The following is a 19,900-nucleotide window of genomic DNA, read 5'->3' as shown; positions in this document are numbered from 1 at the left end:
TTTGAGTATCAGGTAAAAACGTGATTTTGGGTTTTTTTTTTACTTTTTACTTTAAACCGCTCTGAAACTCAAAACCGCTATAACTTTGAGGTCTTTTGCTAAAAATTATTCACGAGAAGATAACTGGGAGAATCCATATCAAAACGGACAGAAAATAGCAATTTGCGGATTTACCATCTCCGATTTTATAAATATTATAAGTGTGGTAAGTTTCATTAAAATCGGAGATGGTAAATCCGACTGCTGTCCGCTTTCACATGGTTTCTCCCAATTGTACTTCTAAGATGTCAGACAATGTTCATACAAAATATAGTTGATGTTCTATTAAAAAATTTCATAACTTTTTTGAACCCTAAAATCTTAATTAAAAAGATAATTTCCGACATATAGATAGAAAAAAATGTAAATTGTTAATTAATCATCGGACATAGCCCTTTCTAAAAATATATATTTCATTCTATGAGCAAACAAAAGTATTAATTTCCAAACTTGTGTAATCAAAAATATAATTATTGAAGCTAAGTTAGAAAATAACAGCATATTCAAACAAAAATTTAATTTGTCAATTAGTTTTGAAGTAACAACGATTAAAAATTTTTCGATAATGGTGGGTTCAACCTTTATAATATGGGAGATTTCATGTGATGTGAACTAATTTTTGTAACCGACGCACAGAGGGTTGAAATTGTCAAAAATGGAGATTAATTCAGGGGAGCTTTAATTTTGACTTATTGTTCATCGATATGTTAAAACACATAAAAATATAAATTTCTTAATAAAAATACATAACAAAAAAAAAATTTGTAAGCTTTTACGGGCTTTTTTATTTTTCGGGAAATAATTACTTGATTTAGAATTTTCGCTGTAGCTTTATAATGAAAAGCGATAACATAAAAAATTAAATTGGAAATGAAGGTATATACTTTGTAATATTTGAAAAATAAATCCAGTTTTGTATATTTAGAAAAAAATTACCTTAAATTCAAAATTTGGGTTTAGATCGAATTCAATAATTTTACAACATTTTTGGAAAACTTAATGAAATAAATTTTTATAATTTTTTTCTTGATAAATAATCATACTACACTCAAAACAAAACCATTTTATAAAAAAAATAATAAATATTTGTTTTTGACATATTTGACACTTTTATTGAATATGAGCATTGCTTTAATTTGGAAATAAGTAGCTATAATTAACAATTTTTTTAAATATGTTATTAAAAATGTATTATTAAAATTATTTATTATTATTTTAAAAAATGTGGTAAACTCGTTAATATTCCCCATGGTGCCAAAAATTATTATACTCCTCTTCATAAACCACCTCATAACTATTCTCCACCTGAAATATTTTCGCCTTCTGATGTCACTGTCTATTGGAAGGGGTTTTTCTCTTCATATAAATTGCTTTTACCAGAAATAGCTGGAGCCGAGGTTATTAGGAACCTATAAAGTTCCTAATCAAGAAGTTCCCTATTATTTAGGAACATGAACACTATGTATAGTGCTGATTAGGATGAACTAAGTAATAAAACCAGCTCTAAATGCTTTGTCTAAACTAGAGTTGGGATCGTTAGTTCCTTTTACCCACGACCATGTAAGTATTGTACAGTATAAAAAAAATCAAACATGGTCATTAATCGGTCTACGAAATTCCCACGTCAATATATTTATGACAAAAAAGTAAAAACTCACGATAATTTGAGATCACGCGTGATTCACGATAATCACGTAAGTGGTTTTGCTCGTCATAAACATAAATCAAAACTGAATTAAAATTCAGTACAACAATAACAATCATAACAACAAAAATGATGGTAAACAAATTAAGACAAGACAAGTTCTGGTATATTTATTAGTATGCTTACTTAGAATACATACTTTATTGATCATTTATTATTTCGGTGTAGCAGGAAAGTTTTAGAAAATCGATTTTTGGAACTTATTTCTAAATCTGGATAATTTTTGATATTTTATCATAATATTCATCTGTGTGTCTATGTTAACCTTGTACGCACGGCACAGTTCGCCATTTCCGATATAATTTACCAAAATCATCCTCAAATGGGGCAAGTACGTAAGTAAGTATTGGAAATACTTAAAATCAGTACATTATTTCACATATCCCCATATAACCGGACGTTTTGAATTGGTTTTGTATAAGCAAAAAGGGTCAAGATTGGGCCTCATTTGACCTTAGCTCTATAAAAACGTTCTTTCAGAAAAATAAAAATTTATGTAAAATCTTAATAAAAAGAGTGTCTGCCATATATTAGTGTTTCGCGCGTTCATTAAAGTAAGGTAGACGATGGTTTTTCTTATTAAGTTGAATTAAAGTACAGAATTAATAGAAGAAAACACCGATTGTATTAATATTTACATATTTTTGCTTCCGCGAAGAACTAACGTAAGGCAGTAGAACCTGTTTTAGCGATCATTTACGAATAGATTAAAATTATATACATAAGGGAGTTTTTATGATGCTATAGAAAATAAAAATATACATGAGTATATACAATTCAGTTATTGATTTGATCTTAAAGCGAGTAGTACTGACGTAAAAATGTAAGTGTTGTGAAGAGTAAAAAGTGTACACTAACAAATAATATCTAACTGTAAAACAAAAGGTACGTATTGTATTTTGTAATAAATTTTGAAAGTATATTAGGGTGAGGGGTATATAATATTCCGCATAGCCGAATTTAAAAATATGATATACATATTTACCCACTTACTATATTTATATGGACACAAAATCACAAAATATTTTCTTATTTTTCAGCCATTTCGGTCGAATAGAAATTAAAAAAATGAGATAAAGCTGAGTGATATGGTGGAAGAAATCACAGAGGAGACGCGGGATGCTACATATTATCTTAATTCAAGGTTTTGTGTTTTATTTATTTATATTTTTTAAATTTGGTTTTGATATTTTATATTAAATTTAAAAACAAAATTATATAAGAACATGTGTTTTATTACATTAAAAAAGCATTATTAAAAGGGTTTTTAGTAACGTATAAATATAATATATTAAATAATGCTTTATAGGAGCATTAATGATGCGCATACATAAAGCACAGATCTAATAAAATATAAAATACATGATATAAGTGCAACTAGTTGCTATTAAATAAACCCTTTTTGATTTAAAGCATATTGCTTCTAAGTAGCTCATCTCAAACAAAAATCATGTACTTTTAATGCGCAAAACTAATTTTACTTTTTCAATTAATCTCCATTTTTCCCAAATTCAACCCTTTGTGCGACGTCGACGTTATTAGTTTAGACACAATTTTTCAACAAAATCGGCCAAGGTGAGTTATTAAATTACATTTTATATATCGCGCAATGTTATATTTGTAGTTTTAGTATATTTACCATTATTTTCAATGCGTTTTTCAGAATGTACAGCATCATCAATATACTCTTCAGGAATGACACCCTCCGGGGATCTAGAACTAAAAAAAAATATTATTAAAATATAATATTCCTATATTATACATATAAAAAATGTAGCGGTATACATATCTATTATAAATAAAAGATAATCGATAAACATAAGAACTACTACACCTAAGGCGACAAAACTTCAAATATATATTTAAGGGGTCGCACAGTGATTCGTTCCATAGACAAAAATATGATCGAGAATAAAATTAAAAATTGTAGATTTTTCTGAAAACTTACAAAAATTCTTAAAAGAGTAGAAATTATATTTTTGTAATACGAATTTGCGATCACTAGGCTCTGAAATCTAGTAATATTTACCGATAATTTTTTTTTCTAAATGCAGACACTAAAATAATTCTCAAAAATTAAACTTAGGAGATTTTCTTTTTCAAAATAATGCCAGGCTCTCGCAATTTAAACTATATTTTTATTTTCTCGTATATACATATGTATATTATCTGCAACATTTATTTAAATATGATGTTTTAATTGTTACAAACATTAAAATAAAAGTATAAAAATATAACAGATATTGTTTAACCTTTTAAAAAAAGTTAGTAAATATTTTAAAATTTTTTTACTCATTATTGAAGACTTTAGTTTGTAAATTGAAACCAAGAGAGAACAGAACTAACCTCTTCCTAAATTTTGCAAAATCTTACATTTTGTAACAGCATATTAGTGAACTTATTTTTAGGAAAAATTAAAAAAAAAAAAATATTTTAAATCGCGTTTTCTAGCAAATTATGATTTCAATGAATCATCATGATGTACTTAATTTAATGTTGTAATTATATATTTTTGTAAATTCTTTTTAATTGAAATCAAAATATTCTGACCAGACAAAATACTTAAAAATAAAAAAGTTTGATGAAATAAATGGAAAAAGTTAGTAAACATTTAAACATTTTTTACTCATTATTGAAGACCGTCAGGTTGTTAATTGAAAACAAAAGAGAACAGAACCAATTTTTTCCTACATTTTGCAAAATCTTAAATTTTGTAACAGCTTATTATTGAACATATTTTTATTTTTTCTTATATTCTTAACATAAATGTTATAATTATATATTTTTTGTAATTTCAATTTTGTTGAAATAGAATTTATACTCGAAATATTTTTAGCAGACAAAATACTTAAAATTCACAAAGTTTGATGAAATAAATTGAAAAAGTTAGTATATATTTTTTTAGATTTTATTTTAGCCTAAAGTGTGAAACGTTAAGAAAAACAACCAACTTTTTCCTATATTTTGCAAAATCTTAATTTTTGCAAACAGATTTTTTTATTTTTTTTTATCATTTTTATAGCATTTTTAAGACTATTTGCAAATAGTTAGGCTCAGCTAAATACAAATAAATATATGTTAATCCCAGAAATCATTATTTGTTTATGGTTATAAATTATTTTTTCATTCTTGGAAGGAAACTGCATGTCAACGATTTATTTTTAGTGTCAATTAAAATAAAAATCAATGTCAAAATAATTTAAAAACTGATCTCATGATTTCTACTAAAATTCGGTAATTTTATAGAAGTTGCAAATAGTGGCCGTCTCTGCCACTAGACTTATACTTAAATTTATAGAAATGCATTCTGGAAAAATTTATCACGAAAGAATCACGTTAACTGGTGGCACCACGGCTCTGAAGGGGAAAAGGTTTTTACAAAAATTTTTACACCAAATTAATCTTTTTGGATTTTAGTAGTAAATAATTGAAATATATATTCATTTATCGTTCCATTCTGATATAAAATGCAAAAATCGGTTAAAAATTTTAAAAGTTATTACAAATTCCCCTGATCATTTAGTGTCACAAAAAGCTTTAATGACAAATATTTAAAAATCATAACCAAATTTTGATAATTATTTTAATAAAACCATGTCATTAAGTTAAATATATATAAAATAAATATATATAATATAAAAATCCATTTTCAAACATTTAGCAATTTAAGAAAACCTCCACGTGACTTATGGACAATAAAGAAGGGAATAAAATAGTAAAGAAATTAGATCGATATCTCTCACATATTAGCTGTAATTTGAATTTTGAGGATTTCGGAGAAAATTATTTTTTGTTTTAGCAAAAGCCGCCAAAGTTATGGAGGTTAATATAAGCATAGATATAACCCACAACGAAAGACCAAAAATACAAATGAAATTAACCCGAATATTTTAAATATTCGTGGATATATTCGATTTTTAAGAGTTTTTTCAACCTCTTCAAAAAATAATTCTTTTTATAAAACTAAGTACACATTTTTTATAGATTATTTAACATGGAGAATTACTAAATTAATTTACAATCATTAACTAAACAAATTATGCATTTATGTTTGATAGATAACAATTGTGAAGATTTAAATGTATTTATGCATATATATTCGAATGCATTTTTATATCCACCATCAAAAAAGATTAGGGGTATATGGTTTTTGTCATTCCGTTTGTAACACATCGAAATATTCGCCTAATACCCATAAATGCATATATATTCTGGGACCTTATTAGATTCTGAGACGGTCTAGAGACGATGTCCGTCCGTCTGTCTGTTGAAATCACGATAGGACCACACGGGATGAAATTTTTTCTCTATTGATAAGGTTTGTTTGGTATTGAAAATAGACAAAATTGGTCCACGTTTTCGCAATATCACCATACAAGTGACCCCCTGGAAAACAGTTTTAACAGTCATAACTGGTTTAAAAATACCAGTATAACAATTAAATTCTACATAAATAAGTCTTATGTGAACGTAAAACTCTTAACCAAATTTTATGAGGATTGGTTCATAATTGACCCTATCCCCCATATAAGGTCCCCTTCAGAAAATGCCTTTAACGTTCATTACTGGCTCAGAAATAAGAATACAGCGATGAAATTCGATATAAACAAGTTTTGTATTAGTTAAAATCTCTCTACTAAATTTTTGGAGGATTAGGTCCCCTTCAGAAAATTACTTTAACGCTTATTACTTACAGCGACATAAACAAGTTTTATATGGGCCAAAATCTCTCTACCAACTTTTGTGATAATCGATCTATATTTGACCCTACCCCCGTATAAATTCTCCTTCAAAAAATGATTTTACCGCTCATTACTAGCTTAAAAATACGAGTACAACGATGAAATTCAACATAAACAAGTTTTGTAAGAACCAAAATCTTTCTACCAAATTTTCTGAGGATTGGTTTTGACCCCACCCTATTCAAAAAATTAATGTACTACTTTCGATAATAACAAAAGCATAGATTCATAAATTCAAAATTTATTTATAAATATGCAATTCATTTCGGCAATGATTTGATGTTGGGTATATAAGATTCGGCATGGTCGATAATAACACTCTTACTTGATTTATATTGCATTAAATCCTAAATGGTTATATTTTTTCGAACGGCTTATAGATTTTGTCACAGACCTTATTAATAGCAACCAAAAAGTATATGTATAAATTTACTAATTTTAATTAGCTGTTAGGGTGAGCTTCATCAGTATTTCTTAAAAGAACACACTGCATTTTCTGCGTACTAGAATTTTGATACATTTTACTTTTGTGGTTAGCTTGTTTATTATTATGTGCTGCTTCCATTGCTAATTTTAAATTAATAAATAATATAAAAAGCCGTTAAAAGGAAAATCTATATAAAGTTTGGGAATATATTTCATACGCATGACCGAATTTTTATACCCTAAACTACTATAGTGGGAAGGGTATAATGCGTTTGTGCTGATATTTGTAACGCATTAAAATATTGAGTCGATTTAACGATGTCCGTCCGACCGTCCGTGTGTCCATGTAAACAAAGCCTATTGATGGTTAAATGGTTAAAATCGGTCCATTATTTCACCTAGCCCCCGACTGGGGCTGAACCCCCGAAAAGGGCTTCAACCATTTTTTTGCCGTGTAGCTGAAATTTACTCATTTTACTTTTGATTTTCCTTTTTTATATGTTTTACTCATTCCTATATTTTTTGCTAAATTTTATTGAGTTATTTTGTTTTTGTTGTAAAATTTATGAAATAATCATTAGATCTCAGCCAGTGTTGCCACTTTGGTTATTATTAACCAAAATTGGTTATTTTTATTTTGCATGTGTACATGTGAATTAATTTTTCGTTTTGGTTATTTTTTGCAAACAATTGAACTAAATGCTGTTTGCTTTTATTCTAAAAATAAAATTAAAATAAAAACTTCTTTTATCTCCAGTTTTAAATCAACTATGTAAATATACATATAGTCCCTGTTTTGAATTTTGGTAATATGTGGAATTTTTTTTTTACTATTCGAAATCTTTTTATTACTTGTATATCTACTGGTTATACTTATGTGCACAAAGGTATTTTTCGATATCTTAATTGGTTTAGGATTTAGCAAAAGTACCTATGCGTTTTCCACATATTAAATGAGTTGAATTAAATCATAACAACACCGTAATATTATTTTATTTACACTAGCCAATCTAATACCGTGAATAATGGATCCTATCTCTTCTTTTGATGCATCCATAAACTTAAAATCACTTTTTGGGTCGATTCAAACTCGTCCGTCCTTCCGTTTATATTTCTATTGGAACTTTTTATGTAAAGAACTCGCGGTACTTATATGAAAAAATGAAGTAGGCTGTATTTCGCATTTCGATTTTTATGGAATTTGGTGGGAATAGTCTACGTACTTAGTAGATTATGTCCTCCAAATTTAATTTGAAGTATAATTGCAACTTCGTTACCTATTTGAAATTTTGCATAAACAGATACTGTGCTAATTTGCTGAAATTCTATGATAAATGATTTAATAAGAATTTACAAAGTATTTTGTGCTAATTGATGCAACAATAGTATCACAATATCTTTAAAGAATTAATTAGCTGATATTTTTAAGTAACACAGCTAAGGAAAATGAAAAATTAAGTAACACAGCTATTGAAATGAAATGAAAAAAAGTTGTAATAACATCTAAACTCGTACGACGAACAATAATTGCGATATATGCAAAGATTTGATACTCATGACCTTTGACTTCTACTATCTCACCATGTTTTTTAGTTCTTTATTAACATTTTCTAGATGATGTTGTATACTAATTTTTATTTTACCGTCTTAAATTCTAAATTTTGGTTGGTTCGTTTACAAATATTGCTGAAGTTATGAATGTAATGCTAACATCCGCTACATGGTATTATAATTTGGTCAAATATACCCCTCAAACCCAAATTTCGAACGAAATCTTCAAATCTGTGCATAAAATGGAAAGAATTTTATAATTTAAAATTGTTTTCCAAAAAGTCATATGTGGAGTATTTTTGAATTGCGCTAAAACGCGTTAAAAACTCAGTTATTTTTTAAAATAAACATTAATTACATTTGTTAACGAATCCGCGAAGAGACATATATTTATTGTTGAAAACACGATAGAGTCGAAAAGAAACTGAATTATTTTGCCAAAATATTTTTAGTTGACCCAGTTTGCTTGGTATTGAAAATGCGAAATATCGGTCAACTATTTCACCTAGCCCCCATATTATGCCCTATTCAGAAAATGACTATATTGCTTAAAAAAGCATCTATAGCGATGAAATTCAATATAAAAAGTTTTATTGGAAATGTATTTGTCAAAGTTTATTAGGATCGGTATGTAATTGACTCAATCCCTCATAAAAAGTCTCCTCAGAAAATGACTTTAAAGCTCATAATGTACTGCAATATAGCAACAAAATTCAACATAATCAAGTTTTAAAGGAACTAAAATATCTCTGTCAGATTTTATGAGAATTGGTCCATAATTGACCATACGTCTCATATAAGATCCCCTACAGAAAATTACTTTAACGCTCATAACTGTCTTCATAATACCAGTTTAGCGGCGAAATTGAACATAGTTACAAGTTCCACTTCAAAAAATGAATTTGTTATTTGAATGTCCAAATGTGAACATGAAACAAATAAAAATAATTTTGTTTACTTTTTTCTTAATTTGGTTATTTTTTTATTATAATTTTCTTTTATTCGAATTTTGGTTAGGCAACACTGATCTAACCTTCATGGTTTTTAGTTTTAAGAAGTGTTTTTAGTTGTTCTTTAACAATCAACGTATAAAATTGTTAATTATCCTAAAGCAGCAAGAGACTGTTTGCATTTGTCAAAGTTTATGAGGATCGGTATATAATTGACTCTATCCCTCATAAAAAGTCTCCTCAGAAAATTACTTTAAAGCTCATAATGTACTGCAATATAGCAACAAAATTCAACATAATCAAGTTTTAAAGGAACTAAAATATCTCTGCCAGATTTTATGAGAATTGGTCCATAATTGACCATACGTCTGATATAAGATCCCCTACAGAAAATTACTTTAACATGTCTTCATAATACCAGTTTAGCGACGAAATTTAACATAGTTCCACACACAAGTTCCACTTCAAAAAATTAATTTGTTATTTGAATGTTCAAATGTAAACATGAAACAAATAAAAATAATTTTGTTTACTTTTTTCTTAATTTGGTTATTTTTTATTATTATTTTTTTTTTTATTCGAATTTTGGTTAGGCAACACTGATTTAACCTTCATGGTTTTTAGTTTTAAGAAGTATTTTTAGTTGTTCTTTAACAATCAACGTATAAAATTGTTAATTATCCTAAAGCAGCAAGAGACTGTTAATAAATTTAATAGAATTGGAAGCTTTTAGTGTCTTTTCTCTCACATGGGAATTTGCCTGGGAAAACCAAGACTCCAGTTCTACATATGGTCTTTGAGGAGTCCTTGAAGAGCTAGGACTGGATAAATCTAGTGGATTTTGCCCACTAATTTAATGCATCAGATGTTCTACCGCAACAACATAACCAGCATTAAAAGGCACTAATTGAGTGCATTAGTTGTTCAACCGTAACAACAATACCAGCATTACAGACATGAGGTCTATTGAGATTTTTCTTCAGGGGTGCAGCATTCCATTTTGATGAGGAAGACGTCTACCGCACAAGTTCAACAAACACCAGAGGAAGAAAGAATTATCACGATAATTAACATAGAAGAAACTGTCTTCCTGACAAAAACAACATTTGACCACATATAGAAGAAAATAATTGGGTATGTACAGTATTAAATTTATATTTAGTGCAATTGTTTAGAAATCTATAGAAGATTAACGTAAAATTGGTTTGAAAATCCTCTAAAGAATATAAAACAATTATAATCAAATAACATTACATCAATATCACCAAAAAATTCCCTGTAATATCATCAATCAAAAAGCGTACCACTTGGATAAAATGTCCGACAGTTCGTACAAAAGTCTGATTAAGTATAAGAAAATGGCCTGACTATTTTGATCAACGTTTGATGAAAACTATTTTCATATATATAATTTCCCAGTCAACAATTTTTTTAGGCGTGACTGATGTCAGAAATTTTCTGAAATAATTCTTATACTTTACGAGAATTTTTAACGAATTTCTAATTTCCCTTAGACATTTTGCAGAATAATCGGCAAACTTTTTGTTAGACTTTTCTGCACATTTTCTGAAGTATTAAATCCGCGATCGGCAGACATACTACCACATTTTGCACTTTGAATAAGTATAAGAGTGAAAAAAACAAGAAATGAGAAATAGTTGTACTCTCATCTTCACAACAAGGCATGCGTGGAAAACTGAAAGTTAGAAATAATATTAATCAAAAACAAAACTAATATTTTTTTAGTTTAAAAGTAACAAATATTTTGTTGGGCTTATTTGCACATATATCTTTTAAATACTGAAATAGAAATATAAGCTTTCAACTATGTTTTTAATGAAATATATACCTATTTAGGGTAATATTATACACAAAGAAAATAAAGAAAAAAATGGAAAGCTACAAGAAAATGAATTTATTTCAATAAAATATTTTGAAATATGTATTTTTTTATTACGTGTAAATTTTGTAACGGCCAAAATACACTGTGTATAGGAGTTGCCGATCGCACAGTGGGGCAGAATGGAAATTTTTTGCCGTTTTTTGCCAAAAATGTGTCTTAACTCTTTTATTAATAAAATAAAATTTTCTTTAAGAACATAACAATTTTATAGTTTTCTAAAAGGTATCTTTACGCAGAACGCTTTGGCGTAAAAAACTTGTCCTATTTTTTGAAAATGTTGCCACTGCGTACTTCCGAATATGACCTATTTTTTATCAAAACTTCAACTTTGGGCGACATGTTCTAAAATCCCAAAGCTGGGATCAGAAAACTGAAAGCAGTTTTGGAAACCTCGATATGCTTTCTATTTACTCCAAAAGTATTTTCCCAGCCCTGAAAGAAATGTGGACCCTATGAGCAAAAAAGTAAAAAATCCCATTTTTGGGATTTTCATTCCTATTTTTGGGAATTGCGGGATGCTCTTTGACCTTTTCAATTTTTTTTAGCATTTTCTTATTTGAAATGACAAATTTAACAAGCGTTGAAAATTTCATTGAGTTGTGCTCATAAATAAAGATTTTGTCATATATTACATATTTGTTTAATTTCTAAAACTATGATTTATATCAAAATTTTAATAGGGTCGCAGATAGCTACAACAATTTAGTCCATATTTATCCCTTAATATCATTTTTTAGTTAGATATGGAAATTCTCGACCCTTTACAAAAAAATTCAAGCCAATATCTCAAATACATTCAAAAATATGTTCATTTAAACCTGTGTCCTTTAATTTCATCTTTTTCATATTTTAGTATTAAGTATGACAGAACATACATTTGGTGTTGAATAAAATATTTGGACAATTTTTAAAAATTATTTAGTTAATTATTTTATTAAAGACTATAACATTGTGTATACAATAAAAAAATTATAATTTTATTATGAGCCACGCACAACAACACCTAAATCACCCCACACAAACCACCTTTCCCGCCCACCGAAATATAAAACACAATTTAATACAATATCATCAGTTAGTATAATAGCTTTTTTTATTTGAACTGTTTATCTTAAACATAATACAATTAATTCTTACAACCTACTTATATAGTTAATTCCTAACACTACTTATTTTCTATAAAATAATCTGTCATATCGGTATACATATCCAGAAGGTAATATAAGTCCTTTAAATCTTCCTTGTTTTGAGATGATAGAGTTTCATAACTAATCCATCTTTTTCGCATAGTTGAAAGAACAGGATCAGAAGATAGAAGTAAACTATTAAAAATATCTTCATTCTGTGATTGCCTGGAGCATTTTCTTGAGCTGAATAGTTGAACATGCTTAAAATCTCGATTCCTCGCTTCCTGGGCTTCTTCTGTTAACTCTCCAAGTGGAAGAATATTCGATTCAATTATTATTTGACCATGACACAATACTTTGTGTACTGTTGGTGTTAGTTCCCTCCATGGATACAGAGATACAAGTAATTTAGAAATTTCAGATGTATATTCCCCAAATCGATTTCCATTAATGTTATGTTTACTATTCAGTGCCATTAAAATAGTGTTAACTCTTCGAAGCAACTCCTTGTCGATTCCAGTTATTTTTGAAGTAATTTCAAAATCACGAAAAAACCTTCTCGCCGTATTACCGTCATTTGTACTATCGCAACTTGGAAGTGGTTTGTCGATGTTTAATCCCATCTGAACTTTAAATTCTTCTTGGATTCTGCTTTTTTCCGCAGCTCTCAGTTCTTTCAATTCTTCATTATTTTTTGTTGATTTAGTAAGATTCTCTGGCACACTTCTATATTTGAGGTCGTATGCTATGTGTAAAAAGTAATCCAAAAATCGTATTCTGGCATGAAGTGGTAAAATTCCGAAAGACAGGACTTCTTCATTAATACTTCTGCTTTTGTTTATATTTGAGAATTGCGACTTTTTCTCATTACATATTGAGCATCTCCAGAAGGAAGAAGTTTCTGTTATGGCATTGCTGACCTTTCCATCAATCATTGTTAAGCTTAGCTGATATGATACGGTAATAGAGAATTCCTTTATTTTTATGCAAATGGGCTCCAGTGCATTTATTTCATCTTTTAAATATTCCACTAAATCTTTTGTTGTTTTCTTTGACTCCTTTATATATTCAAATCCAATGGGTCTACAAAAATTTTTTGAACCCGGAGTTGTATTGATCCATATATCTTCAAATGAATTTCCGATGCTTGACGATGATGGATTAAGGGAATATGAACGAATTCGTAATGGCACTAATGATGACATAAATACACTTTTGTAGTCTGCTAATGTCCGACTTCCACAAGCTTGTTTGTATTCTGGAAGTGCTGATAAACCGTCACATCCCCACTTACACATTAAGACAACATCACAGTTATGAATTTTCCTTAGTTGGTCTTCTGAAAAGTCTGACACAATTCTTGATGCTGTATTTTCGAGCAAAGATGATATATCAATACAAGCTTCCACATCATTAACAGCAATATGTGATGGTAGGATAGTTTGTTTTTTTCCTGGATCGCCTTGTATGATGGTAATATATTGTGTCCTTTTTCATGCAGAGCTTTCCTTAATATTTGGTACTTATTTCGACTGAGACCCAGTTCCAACATAAGCGCTATTGCTTCCTCTTCAGTAAAATTTGATTGTGATGTTGGAGTTGGTATACTTTCCACAATTCGCTTAAGTCGTTTTGGTGATGCATTAGGAAGAATAGTTGCAATATGTACGGCATCCATAGGTTGGTTTTCCTTTTTCAGCATTTCGTTAAATGTATCAGCAATTTCCTCATTTGAGATTGAAAAAAGTTTTTGTGTGACCCTCTTTTTTTTTTGACCTTGAACATAAGTCTTCGTATGACTTGCAAGGTGCTCCTGTTGATGTGTTGTAAGTTGAGATTTCCGTAGTAGTTTCCATCCAACTACAAAATTTTAATCGAAATTTCTTTTGATTTCCATCCACAGACTTACTTTTTACATCAAAAAGTTTTAAAAAGTTTTCAATTTTTGATATGCCTGTTTTGTCTATTTTTCTACTATATGTAGTTTTTATATAATTTGAAATGTCTTCAATTCTTTCTGGCCCTTTTGAAGATACACTCCATAAAACGGAACACAACTCTTCGTACTTTAATGTAGTCTTTATTGTAGATTTATTAAATATGGTACTTAAAATCTAAGAAGTTTACTTATATACCAATTCTTGTCATTTCCGATACAGGTATTCCAAAGTAAAAAATTGCGAATTGTCTACCTATTAACATTTAGGACTATATTACTATAACCTGTAATTCAGTCATTGATATTTCTTATTAGTGAATGAATCGAAATTATCATTACCTGTATATTTTTACCTACACGATCATAAACGAAACAGAACGAAATGATCTGTCGAAAAAATTTAGGTAAAAAATTGTTATAAATTTTTTAAAATTTAAGCATAATAGGACCTTTCAATTATAAGGATAAGCAAACAAATAGAAAATATAAGATTTAAATATGTTCTGTCATACTTAATACTAGAATATGAAAAAGATGAAATTAAAGGACACAGGTTTAAATGAACATATTTTTGAATGTAATTGAGATATTGGCTTGAAATTTTTTGTAAAGGGTCGAGAATTTCCATATCTAACTAAAAAATGATATTAAGGGATAAATATGGACTAAATTGTTGTAGCTATCTGCGAACCTATTAAAATTTTGATATAAATCGTAGTTTTAGAAATTAAACAAATATGTAATATATCACAAAATCTTTATTTATGAACAAAACTCAATGAAATTTTCAACGCTTGTTAAATTTGTCATTTCAAATAAGAAAAAAAAAATTAAAAGGTCAAAGGGCATCCCGCAATTCCCAAAAATAGGAATGAAAATCCCAAAAATGGGATTTTTTACATTTTTGCCCATAGGGTCCTCATTTCTTTCAGGGCTGGGAAAATACTTTTGGAGTAAATATAAAACATATTGAGGTTTCCAAAACTGCTTTCAGTTTTCTGATCCCAGCTTTGGGATTTTAGAACATGTAGCCCAAAGTTGAAGTTTTGATAAAAAATAGGTCATATTCGGAAGGACGCAGTGGCAACATTTTCAAAAAATAGGACAAGTTTTTTACGCCAAAGCGTTCTGCGTAAAGATACCTTTTAGAAAACTATAAAATTGTTATATGTTCTTAAAGAAATTTTTATTTTATTAATAAAAGAGTTAAGACACATTTTTGGCAAAAAACGGCAAAAATCTAAAATTTTTTGAATTTTTAAATTAAAAAACGTATATTTTTGGATCTGTTAATGATATTGATCTGAAATTTTTTGTATATTATTTGTTGTCTAACTAACAAAAAAAATTGAGTCCATTTGGTCCAAAATTACGCCCGGTATTCAAAAAAAGGCGGACCAAGGTATGGTAAATTTTGTATCACTAAATTTTTAAATGCCTATAACTCGGATATTATAAGAGATAAGTAGTATGTCCAAGCATGTTTTTTCAAGATCTCGTCGAGTGCTTTCACAAAATATAAAAATCTTTGTATTTGGGTGAAAAAAAATGGCAGGGTTCATCTTCAAAACTTAAACTCGAATACTCCTTGGCTACGCTCACGCCAAATTTTATCCCGATCGGATCAGCCGTTTAGAAATGCCAGATTTATTTCCAAAAAAATTTCCATTCTGCCCCACTGTGGATCGTGGTATTAAACTATTAACATCAGACGCGTCTGCACCTGGTCGAATGGGAATTTCAGCGTTACGACAATAATGAGACTATTCTGCACATTGGCGGAGGACAATTTGTTTTTTTATTCTTATATTTTTCTTTAGACATAAGGGAGAATAGTCTGCATATTTTCTGAAGTAAAATATAAAATGGCTTACGACTTATATCCGATAAATCTGCACAATATCTGAAGGGAATTGTTTTTGTAACTTCATCAGACAATTAACCGAATCATATAAATTTCCTTTAGATATTTAACAGAATAGTCTCCACATTTTCTTATATTTTTTGCTCGTCCATTTTGTTCCCATTTACAGTGCTTTTGTAAGAAAACTTTGCGACAAATCTACACATTATCGAAGGAATTTTTTTTTTAATAAAAACCATACCCAAACTTGTTTATATTTTGAAATTCGTCAACTGTACTTTAAAAGGGAATTTAATTTTTATTTTCTCAGTTTGTCTTTGGAAATCAAGTAAACAACGTCTACATATGTGATGATTATTGTTTAAACCCACTAAACAATTTTTGCCGAAATCGTAATGATAGTCTGCACAAGTTGCCGATTTCGTATCCGAATTCCGTCAGAATCCCTTGCGAAATTGTATGAAAGGTTGCTCGGAATTCGGAACTCTTTGCCTGAGGAAATTCGGAAAAATGTGCAGAGTTTTCGGTCAGAATTCTGTACGAATTCTGATGTAAATTCCTGGGGAAATTCTGAAGGAATTTTCGACAAATCTGATTGAAGTCGGACAAATGTCTGATACCATATCCGACATTCTTTCGACATTTCGTATGAAAGTCTGATCAAATATAAGAAAGTCTGATATATGTCGGATAAATGTCTGATAAAATGTCCAACAGTTCGTTCAAAATCTGATCAATTATTATGGTTTAATTTTATTAATCTTAATAATAATTTATAAGCTTCTATTATTCATGACTTCTTAAAGGTACATAAATAAATAATAGAAACTTATAGAATATTTTTTAAATTAATAAAATTAAACCATACTACTTACATATTATATACGAAAATAGAGTTCATTATATATATCTATTTAAAATTATAAAATTAAACCATAAAAAATTATGTAATTTTTTGCCTTTTTTGTGTATTAACAAAGTTTAAAGAAATTTAAACAATAATCATCTCATATGCAGATGTTGTTTATTTGCTTTGCCATAATGAATTATATATGTCTATCAAAATTGTTTTCATCAGACTATGATCAGAATAGTCAGGTCAATTTCTTATACTCTTTCAGACTTTTGAACGAACTTCGAAAGATTGTCGGACATTTTATCAGACATTTATCCGACACATATCAGACTTTCTTATATTTTATCAGACTTTTGTACGAACTGTCGGTTATTTTATCAGATATTGTCCGACATCAATCAGACATTCTTATATTTGAATAGATTTTTGCATGAACTGTCGAAAGAATGTTAGGCATAGTATCCGTTTGTCCGACTTCAATCAGATTTTTCGAAAATTCCTTCAGAATTTCCCCAGGAATTCACATCAGATTTCGTACCAAATTCTGACCGAGAACTCTGCACATTTTTCCGAATTTCCTCAGACAAAAAGTTCCGAATTCTGAGCAAACTTCCATACGATTTTCGTAACGAATTCGCAAAAATAGTTTAGTGGGTTATTATGGTTTAATTTTATTAATTTTAATAATAATTTATAAGCTTCCATTATTCATGACTTCTTAAGGGTGCATAAATAAATAATAGAAACTTATAGTTTTTTTTTTTAAATTAATAAAATTAAACCATACTTACATATAATATACGAAAAAAAGAGTTCATTATATACATCTATTTAAAATTAAACCATAAAAAATTAAGTAATTTTTTGCTAATTTTTGTGTATTAACAAAGTTTAAAGAAATTTAAACAATAATCATCACATATGTATGCAGATGTTGTTTACTTGATTTCCAAAGACCAACTGAGAAAATAAAAGAAAATACAAATTTAAATTCCATTTTAAAGTACAGTTGACGAATTTCAAAATATAAACAGGTTTGTGCGTGATTTTTATTAAAAAAACTCAATTTCCTTCAGATAATGTGCAGAGTTGTCGCAAAGTTTTCTCACAAAAGTACTGAAAATGGATAGAAAATGACCGAGCAAAAAATATCAGACGAAGTTACAATAACAATTATCTTCAGATTATGTGCAGATTTATTCTTACGCCATTATATATTTTCCTTCAGAAAATGTACAGACTATTCTTCTTTATGTATAAAAAATAATATAGGAATAAAAAAACAAATTGTCCTCCGCCAATGTGCAGATTAGTCTCATAATTGTCGTAACACTGAAATTCCCTTTGGACAATGTGCAGACAAGTCAGATGTTAATCGTTTAAAACTTCAGAAAATGTGCAGAAAAGTCTAACAAACAGTTTGACAATTATTCTGTAAAATGTCTAAAGGAAATTTAGATATTCGTTAAAAATTCTAATAAAGTTTATGAAAATTCTGATAAAGTATCAGAAAATTTTTGACATCAGACGTGTCTTAAAAAATTGTTTCCTGGGAACAATCTGTCATACACACTCTTCCCGCCTTACATGATTGATTTAGCGCCAATTGTTTTGTTTTGTTTTCAATCAATCCCCTAACCAGGGTGCACTTATAAGGTATTGACTTCACCTTATAAGTGCACCCTGAGCACTCATTTTTTATTTGAGGTAGACACAACTGTCTAAGTACACCAATTAGAGTCGCCACAATCCGAAAAAATATGTGCATACATCTAGAGATTAATTAAATTTTTTGGACACTTTTTATTTAATTTTTATTTAATAATAATTGATATCCTTAAACTTTACCTTAAAATATGTGCGCATATTAAATTTATTCCGAATACTCAAAAATCGCACAAACGATTTTTCTTAAATATCTATGTATCTATTTAATCAATTTTTGGAAACTTTTAACAGTTAGTTAAAAGTACATAGGTACATTGTATTTAAAATCATTAAAATTCGATTTTATCATACATACATATGTACACAGAAAAAATTTAAGAAAAAATCCAGCAATTAAAAAAATGATTAACTTTCAAATAAATTTTAAACAATTTAATTGGGTCAATTAATTTTTTTATTGAAATTAAAAAATTTCTGGTTTGTGTGTATGTTTTTACATTTTGTTTTAATGGTGTATAAAGTAAGGCGTAAGGTACTTAAATTTGAGTACTCTATCTTTTTAAATATGAATACTCGTTGCTATTTATAGCTATATGTTAAGGAAATAAATTTAAAAATGAATAAAATATATATAAGCTATTCTGACTAAAAATAAAAAAAAATTAGCATCAATTAACCATTAATTTATGAATACCCGAAAACTGCATGCTGATTTGCAACATTTACAGCATCAGGTAAACGGGGTAAAGAAATAATATAAAATACAAAACTAGTTTCTTTGTGCCACAATTAATATAATATAAGTCATATTTTAACATTATAATTTCTTTTTGAATAAAATTAAATATTATAATGAAAGAAATTTATATTATAATTATTACATCAGTTGCTTTAAATAGTTTTTGTAAACGTTCATTTAAAATTTAATTTCAAATGTTGTTTCTGTATTAATACACTTATTTCTTGAACAAATTTGTTCTCCATTTGGAAGAACATGTTATCCCGAATGACATTGTTTATGAATGTACACATGAACATTACTTCCAACATATTTCCCTTAAATATTTTTTTAAAATACACATACAATTTTTACCTCACAAAGAAAGACATTTCTAAGAATTTTATAAAAG

General features: G+C 28.3%; 1 protein-coding gene across 1 annotated transcript in view; it reads right to left on the bottom strand.

Moving 5' to 3' along the window:
• Window positions 1–19,900, bottom strand: part of LOC119613948 (insulin receptor substrate 1-like) — a 209,619-nt gene that overhangs the window by 176,142 nt on the left and 13,577 nt on the right. Inside the window, exon 2 of the mRNA XM_037970026.1 lies at window positions 3,384–3,463. Coding sequence (XP_037825954.1) covers window positions 3,384–3,463 — 80 coding nt within the window. The remainder of the gene's footprint in view (window positions 1–3,383; window positions 3,464–19,900) is intronic.

This window comes from Lucilia sericata, unplaced genomic scaffold, assembly GCF_015586225.1.
Source record: "Lucilia sericata isolate MDLA Ls3-8-SP2 unplaced genomic scaffold, ASM1558622v1 Contig000041F_arrow, whole genome shotgun sequence".
Classification (NCBI taxonomy): Eukaryota; Metazoa; Arthropoda; class Insecta; order Diptera; family Calliphoridae; genus Lucilia; species Lucilia sericata.
Note: the sequence above shows the minus strand (reverse complement) of the source record. Positions and strands in the feature narration are given on the sequence as shown.